Genomic DNA, 8,773 nt, shown 5'->3' with positions numbered 1-8,773 from the left:
AAAATACATAAAGATCCTGTTCCGATAGACCAACAAAAAAATGTAATTTACCGCATTGATTGCAAACACTGCGAGTACACATATGTAGGACAAACCAAACGACAATTACGAACTAGAATAAAAGAACATGCGAATTATGTTAAAAAGAGACAAGTACAAATATCGGTGTTAGCAAAACATAGCATTTAAACAAGACACTGCTTTAATTAGAATTCAGCGACTATTTTAGATGCAGAAGCAAATTATTTTAAAAGATTGACTTCAGAAATGATTCACATAAAAAACAGAAATTTAGTTTGAATTTGATGCGAGACACAGAATCCTTACACGACGTATACTTATCTATATTAGATAGTGTATCTTTTAACTCATAGATGGGGCAATTCATCGCATCAAGTTCAAACAATTATATATCAAACCAGTATCGTTACACTGATCATACTGACATAACAATAAGATACTCCTTTGTTCACATTTAACTATTATCTACTGTTAACGAAACATTAGGTATATAATTTTTTGTTATTGCGTAAATATTGTTAATGTTTTGTTATTGCGTACATATTGTTTGATCTATAATCATTGTAATTTTAACTGTAACAGATCAATTGTAAAGACGTCAAATAAAGTCAAAACGTTTTGATTAAAAAAACATTTATATTATAATCATCATTACTGCACTACATCATGCAAAGACTCAATAATATAGCCGTTTTCATTTTAATATTAAATTGGATTTACCAAAAAGAGCCCGAGGACACACCTCAAAATACAACATTAATTAAAGTATTGCCTATCGCTTTCTACTACTTTTTGACCATTTTTCGGGAAGAGAACGAATACCGTGTCGGAAGAACGCTTCGTCTTTAGATGCAATCCACGAATCGACCCATTTGTGACAATCTTCGTAAGAAGTGAACTTCTGCTCAGACAGGCTATGAGCCATCAAATAAAACAAATGGTAATCAGAAAAAGCAACATCTGGAAAATACGGCGGGTGGGATAGGACTTCCCATGTAAGTATTTCCAGGTATGTTTGTACCGGTTTTGCGACGTGCGGACGAGCATTGTCGTGCAGCAAAATGACTTTGTCGTGTCTTTTGGAGTATTCCGGCCGTTTTTCTTTCAATGCGCGGCTCAAGCGCATCAATTGTAGTCAATAGCGGTTCCCAGTTTTGGTTTCATTTGGTTTCAGCAGTTTATAATAAATCACACCCTTTTGATCCTACCAAATACATAGCAGGAATTGAGACCCATGGATATTTGGCTTTGCCACTGATGTTGATGGTTGGCCGGGCTTAACCCGGCCATGACTTTCTGCGCTTTGGATTGTCGTAATGGATCCATTTTTCATCATCGGTGACAATTCGATGCAAGAAACCTTTTTTTTCCAGTCGAAGCAGCAGTTCACACGTCAAAAAACACTTCTCAATGTCCCTTGGTTTTAATTCATATGGGACTTAATATCCTTCCTTCTGGATCATGTCCAAACTTTTAAGACGGTTTCCTACCGTTGATAAGTCAACTCCCAATGATGTAGATAATTCTTGAAGTGTTTGACATGAGTCTTCATTGAGCAATGCGTCCAAATCATTATCTTCAAATTTTTTCGACTGGCTAGGTCGCTCCTTGTCATTCAAGTCGAAATCACCAGCTTTAAAACGTGCAAATTACTTCCGACACGTTTGCTCAGCTAGAGCATGTTCACCATACACTTCCACTAAACTACGGTGAGCTTCAACAGCACTTTTGTTCATATTAAAGTAATGAAGTAAAAGTCCCTGCAAAAACACTTTATTTGGCACAATTTTTGACATGTTCAATAATTTATAAAGTGTTGTTATTTACGATTCAAAAAACGGTTATGTAAAGCAAATGACGTCTAATGACAGCTGTTTCACGATAAATACATTACTGTACGTAACAACGAAATACTGTAGTACTTACGCCATCGTTTGTAAAACGCTACAAATTAATTCCAACACCTAATAATTATCAGTTGTATACAAACAAATAGCTTGACCGATGTCAAAAATAAAGTTCGTTCTAAATTAGAAAAAGTAAAAATATTTCCGTTAGAATTGGATATTTTATAGATAATTTCTAACATTATTAAACATAATAAACAAGTAAAATAATTAAAAGATGAAAATTTTAAACGTACTAGTAAACGTTAAATTGAAAAAAATGATATAAAAGAAAATGTATATTTCTTCAAAATATAGTTTTTCTAAGTCTATTTAATTATTTTGGACTTTAATTTTTTTATTTAAAAAAATATATACTGACTTCTCCATTTGCCGCCGCCGCCGATAAATTATCATCCGCCGATTCCGCCGCCGCCAAAAGAGAAAATTTTCGGCGAATCCGCCGCCGCCATTCTAATTTACCTCAAACGCCGCCGTCAAAATAAAATAAAACGGCGCACAGGTTTATCCGAGCTCTCTTGTCCTTCTAAAAATCCCGCGGATGTGCAATCCGCGCCAACTCCTCCTCTTCCCTCTCGCTTTTCTTCCCCTTTGCCTTCCACATCCCCGCAACCAGATCCCGCAGACAAACCATCTTCCGATTCCCCTCGACCGACCTCTCCACTAAACTCCTGGTTACAATAGTGCCTCAAACTCGCTTCCACCTACCGGATTGCAGATCCGAACAAGATACCTTATGTCGTCGTCCTTTTTAAAATAAACCCTTTCGATCTCTTCCGGTTAATCTCCACAACACTCCCTAGAAAACTACTTCCCATTAAATTCTTGTAAATGACACCTTGATGACATCCATCTGGTCCCCGTTTGCCATTTCTACACTATTTTCCCCCCTAGCTCCGCCACAATCCATGAAATACTCGAAATCAATTTAGAATGATTTCAAAAGTTATCCCACAAATCGGCGTGACGCACAAGCACCCATTTCACTCACAATTGTAATAATAAGCCGGAGGCCTCTCACATATTCTTATTTGAAATACATTTTTTGAAATACATTTTTTGATATCTCTAATAGTTTTTGAAATACATGGAGAAAAGCGCAAAGCTATTTTACAAATGAGGAGTGTTTCACTCTTTAGAATCAATTTTTGGCCGCTTCTGAAAATTTCTGCATTCATGTAGTTATCTATACATATATACAAAATTCTATCATAAAAACATCTCTATGTAATTGCATAGTAATATAATTTTGAATTAAGATTTTTCTAAAATTTTATTTTCAGCATCTATTATACAAGGAATTTGCGTTGTATACTACGATAAAAAGAGTGATTTCTTGAATAAAGATGTTGTTCTTCTCTGAATATTTCTATGTTGCAGTGCAACTTAATTTGAGAGATCATTGAGCATGTGTATATTGCAATTTCTATATTCCATATTGTATATGTAATTTAAAAAAAAGTAAGAACAGGCGCCAAGTACACGCACAACACGTATTGTATTTAGATAATAAATTAAAATTAGATTTAATGGTACAAAAATTGTTTTCTCTGTATCGTAACTTACAAACAATTACTTCTTTAAAAAATCTGTTTTACAAAAGAAGTGATATAATTACTATAAATTTATCTCCAAAATTTATTTTACGAAAGACGTGATATATATTATAATAATAATAAAGTAAATAGTGATTGATATCAATGGTCGACCTCAGGTTCAGAGATAAATAATCAAATGAAATGAAATAATGAGGCGTTACTGAACTAGTTGCTAGTTGTTATGCAGATGTATTTAATTCCAAAATGATACAGACGTTTCGACTAATGTTTTAAGTCATCTTCAGTGTGCTGTGTATAGAAAAATGACATATTCGGATATGAAAAATCTATCAATGTACAATAAGTGGTTCTGGGACATACCTTACTCGAAAAATTCTTAAATCTAAGAAAACAATGTTGTCTAGTGAAAGTTGTTATCCAGCCTGAGTTATAAGGCAGAATGTTTTCAAACTAAAGGTATGTTTACAATAAAAGCAAGAACATAAGCATGTTTACAATAAACTCGTTGAATCTTATTTAAGTCTATTCAATAATGGTGAGAATATTTCGTCTAATATTTCTGTATCTTGCATTTTGCTGAGTCCCTGATTTTGCAATTTAATGTGTAACATTTCAGAAGTTAGTCTCTTAATGTAGTTTGATTATTTAATATTTCTGAATAGTCCCAATTAAACGTGTGACTCGTTTTTACATTGTGTTCTGCTAAGACTGAGTTACGATCCTGTTTCATTACATACTTTTTATGTTCATTAATTCTGGTCTTAATTTGTCTTTTTGTCTGTCCTGTGTAAGTAGCATCGCAAGATTTGCACGAAATACGATAAACTACGTTGTTGTGATGATATTTGTCTATCGGATCCTTGTGTGTTCTAATGAATTTGTTTAATTGATATAAATTTCTAAAATATAATCTTGTGTTGGGTATTTTGTTTCTCAGTGTTTTGAAACTATTATGTTGTGTAGGTATAAATAGAATTGTAAAATATTTAATTGGTTTGTTTTCCAATATGTGAGTCTAGATCTAAGTAGTTGTTATTTAATTTGGTTGTAAATAGAACATGTAGTCTTTTGTTAATAGTTTTAAAAATTAGATCTAATGGATAATTATTTTAAAGTAAAATTTGTATTATAAATTGTAAATTTATAGAATGAAAACTAGGATCCGATAGTAAAATTGTCTAATTGGCTCAATCTAATAAAGTATAAATTATGCCTATTTTTTGGCATGTAGGGTTTTGAGAAAAATAATTCAAATATCTCCCTGAGAAACTGGGTTTGTGGTACCAATCACAAACTATTATATTGTTTCTCAGTATGATACTCAAATCAAGATAACTTAGTTGATGATTTGTTTGTAACTAGTACAGTCGGTCACATAAGAGCGTAGTCACGATTACTAGCGATCGGATAATAAAATTACTGTAATTTTTTTTTCTCATACAGAGGGCAGTATAGTCCTTCATGCTTTATGAAGGAAAATCAGCTGACTGTTGTTTTTAATTCGATCCTTTGTATTTTTCCAAAATGAGTACCGCTTACGCTTCGCGCTTCGAAGCAGTTTTTTTTGTGCTTGCATCCCAAAGAACCTCAAATGACTCAAACGGCTGCTGCAAAATACATGCAAAAGTCGAAACAGTTCGTCAGCAAGTGGGTGAATCGTTACAAAGAGGTGTTCTTTGGTATGCAAGCACAAAAAAACTGCTTCAAAGCGCGAAGCGTAAGCGATGCTCATTTTGGAAAAATACAAGGATTGAATTAAAAACAACAGTCAGCTGATTTTCCTTCATAAAGCATGAAGGACTATACTGTCCTCTGTATGAAAAACAAAAATTATAGCATTTTTATTATCCGATCACTAGTAATCATGACTACGCTCTTATGTGACCGACTGTATGTAAATTTAATTTTATAATGGACAGAATTGAATGAATTTAAAACTTCGTCTTCGTTTGTCTGCGGGGAAAGTTAATGCTATGTCGTCCACGTAACGAAAGTAGAATAGTATATTGAATTTAAGTGTGTTTAATGCTTTGTGTTCTAACTCCTGTAATGTTATATGTGCTACAACAGGTGATAATGGAGAACCCATAGGTGTTCCATATGTTTGTTTATTAAAAATGAAATACGTGGACGACATAACAAACTCCACAGCCAACATGAAATCCGTGAAATTAATTTTCGTGTTCATTTTGATGAATCTCCACCTGTTTGCAACTGCCTCTAAGGCTAGATCAATCGGTACGTTAGTGAATAGAAATACTACATCTAATGAGCAAAGAATATAATTCTCTTCCAATCTCAATCCAGATATCATGTTAGACAGGTGAAAACCATCCTTTACATAAATTGGTGAATTAGGAATGTTTTCATATAATATTTTTATAATAGTTCTCAAGTAGATATCTAAATTACCTGTCACAGAGTCCGATCAGTCAAAAAATAGGAACAATATACACTTTAACAGACAGAGCAATACTATTATCAAATCCTAAATTCCACGAAAAAAATACAGTTAGTGATAAACATTTTAATCAACAACAATTATCTAATAAAACTAATATTCAACACAATAAATAAAAGAATGAGAACGCTATTTTGCACAAAACTCAACAGGCACGCCAAACTGATACTGCGATGATTTAAATAAAAATACATAAAACAACATAAATCTAATGACCGATACAGAAACGCTTGATGACATATACTTATCATTATTAGATAAGATCACAAAAGATAGTACATAACTTTAATTTAATTACACACACATAGATGGAGTAAACACATACGCAAACAATATTTACAAATAAAAGTGACACACACCAGTCACAGACAACACATAACAGTAACAACATTTTATATTCAAATGACATAGTGAAGATTGTTCACTTTATCATCAAATTCAATTGACTCACTTTACATATTTTTGATTTATTTTTTAATTTATTCAATTGGTACGTATATATAAAAGAACAATTTTATGTAATACTGCACTTAATAATAATTGTCAAATAACAACTCACACATTGTACAACTGAAGAAAACTTCAATAAAAAGTCGAAACGTTTTGTTATAAATCATTCTACATCATTACATACAATCCTGCGATCGGTTTGACGTAGCCGTTTATTTCAAATCAATTTTGGATTCTCCACATCGAACCCGAGGTCACCCCTCAACACATCATTACTATAATTAAAGCGTTTGGCTAATATATCGGTAACTTGGATCTTTTATTCTATATCACTACATTAAATTATTTTACACTTAATTTTGTTACACTTATATATATATATATATATTACAATTATATAAAATACTATTCTAACTCTATTCTAACCTTCCCCGTCCGATATTTCCACAATGGAATCTTCCGTTTCCGAAATAACAATCACGGGGCGTTCGTTTTCTCTATCGTCATCGGTGTCGTCGTCGGCGTCATCGTTCTCGTCGTCGGCGTCGTTGTCGTCGGCATCTTCGTCATCATCGTCGTAGTCGTCGTCGTCGTCGTCATTGTTCTCGTCGGCGACGCCGTTGTTGTCGTTGTCGTTGTTGTCGGCAACGATTTCGCTTTTGATCTCCGACAAGAGACGGACTGTTTCCCGCTCGTAGCGCTCGTCTTTCATCTGCGCTTCCAGCCGCCTTCTTCCGCCTTCTTCCGCCTTCTCCTCCACCGCCTATTGACGCTGTTCTTCTTCCGATTCTATCTGTTGAAAATGGTCAGGTAATGTCCCTGGCGGATACCTAACTTCCAGCACTATCTGCACTTCATCATCTGAAAAAGTAATATATACAGGGTGTCCCAGAATTGGTTTAACATCTCTCGTAGGCAGGTAGAAAGAATAAAACTAAGGTGAAAAGTCCTATACCATTTTGCTAGATTCGCAATAGTTACCGAGATTTTAAGTAACAAAAATCCGCGAATAAGCGTACATCAGGCTGTCTTACGCGCGTAGGACAGCCCGGCGCGCTTCACACAATTACATTTTAATATGTATATGTTATAGTATATGCTGTTATATTAGCTCCTCCCATATGTCGCTATGGATAACACCGTTAGCGCGCGAAGCGCGGCGGGCAGTCTTACGCGCGTAAGACAGCCCGATGCATGCTTATTCGCGGATCTTTGTTAATTAAAATCTCAGTAACTTTTGCGAATCTAGCAAAATGGTATAGGACTTTTTACCTCAGTTTTATTCTTTCTACCTGCCTACGAAAGATGTTAAACCAATTCTGGGACACCCTGTATATAAGTTTATATATTATTTCTTTATATATTTTTCATTATGATTAACTATTTAGTTAGTTTACTTAGCGGAATCAACGGGAAGAGAAGGAAGAACCGCTACAGAAGGAAGGGGATGAGGAAGCTCGCTCCTACGTGCTTTTCCTAAAATTTGAAAATTATTAATTAATATATTTTTATTCTTCTATAGTATTTCGTGTTTTACTCATATACTTACGCAGTGGAGGTACGCTTTCTTTTTCTTCTCCCTCCCCCTCGCGTCGTCGTCGACGCTGGGCCGCTGGAACAGGGCGTCGCATTGGCGACACCCAGGCCAAGAGACCCAGGGACGAGGTTCCGCACGAGGAGGTACGCTCGCCACCTCGCTCGCATCTTCTTGCTGCTGCTGCTGGTGCTGCTGCTGCTGCTGCTGCCAAGAAGCAGAACAGGATGGCGTCGGTGCAGCTTCTTCTTCTTGAGCCATTGTTACTTCATTACAAATGTTCACTAAATTAAATAAACGATAATTAAATAAATGCAAAATATAAAAAAAGTTTTACAAGCGCGAAAATAATATTCTTACGAGAATAGAAACTGTTTTTGTAAAGATAAGTAAATGTAGCTTCAAGAATTCCTAATAAACAAATTCTGGCTATTGAAGCAAAACACTGTTGTTGGTGTGTGAATATTTAAATCAGTTTATTGAAACTTAGTAGCATTAACGCTTTTGACCTTGTATTAGGTCTTTCTCAAATGCATTTCTACAATTAAATTAACATAAAATCCAAATAATGATTTAAAAAATTAATTAAAAGTCGCAGAATAAATATAATATAGAATAGTCACTTACAAATTACTTTGGTAATGTACATCGCACAGTGCTGATCGAGAATGTCCATGTCGCACAAGCAGACCCGACCAACACTTTACAGAGGATAAACGCGACTGAGAAACAGCGTGTGTATTTGACTTTTATTCAAAACTGATTTAAATATTCACACATCGACAACAGTGTTTTGCTTCAATAGCCAGCATACATTTGTTTATTAGAAACTGTTTTGTTT

At 34.5% G+C, this 8,773-nt stretch overlaps 1 protein-coding gene across 1 annotated transcript; it reads right to left on the bottom strand.

The window, feature by feature from the left end:
- Positions 1-1,460: 1,460 nt before the first annotated feature.
- On the bottom strand, positions 1,461-8,193 carry LOC109862970 (probable serine/threonine-protein kinase fhkB). The gene is made up of 3 exons (XM_020443146.1): positions 7,948-8,193; positions 6,825-7,161; positions 1,461-1,654 (listed from the first exon to the last, which is right to left on the bottom strand). The coding sequence occupies exons 1-3, from the start codon at positions 8,191-8,193 to the stop codon at positions 1,461-1,463; spliced, it is 777 nt and encodes a 258-aa protein (XP_020298735.1).
- Between the last annotated feature and the right edge of the window lie 580 nt (positions 8,194-8,773).

This window comes from Pseudomyrmex gracilis, unplaced genomic scaffold (assembly GCF_002006095.1).
Source record: "Pseudomyrmex gracilis isolate BER0280 unplaced genomic scaffold, ASM200609v1 scaffold_2777, whole genome shotgun sequence".
NCBI lineage: Eukaryota > Metazoa > Arthropoda > Insecta > Hymenoptera > Formicidae > Pseudomyrmex > Pseudomyrmex gracilis.
This window is presented reverse-complemented; position numbering and strand designations above follow the sequence as displayed.

Excerpts from the sequence above, each read along its gene's own strand:
- LOC109862970 (XM_020443146.1), bottom strand. The coding sequence starts at position 8,193 with ATGGCTCAAGAAGAAGAAGCTGCACCGACGCCATCCTGTTCTGCTTCT. Across the intron at positions 7,162-7,947 it reads AGAAAGCGTACCTCCACTGC|GCGGTGGAGGAGAAGGCGGA; the intron begins GTAAGTATATGA and ends CAGCGTCAATAG. Across the intron at positions 1,655-6,824 it reads GGAAATATCGGACGGGGAAG|CTGGTGATTTCGACTTGAAT; the intron begins GTTAGAATAGAG and ends CACGTTTTAAAG.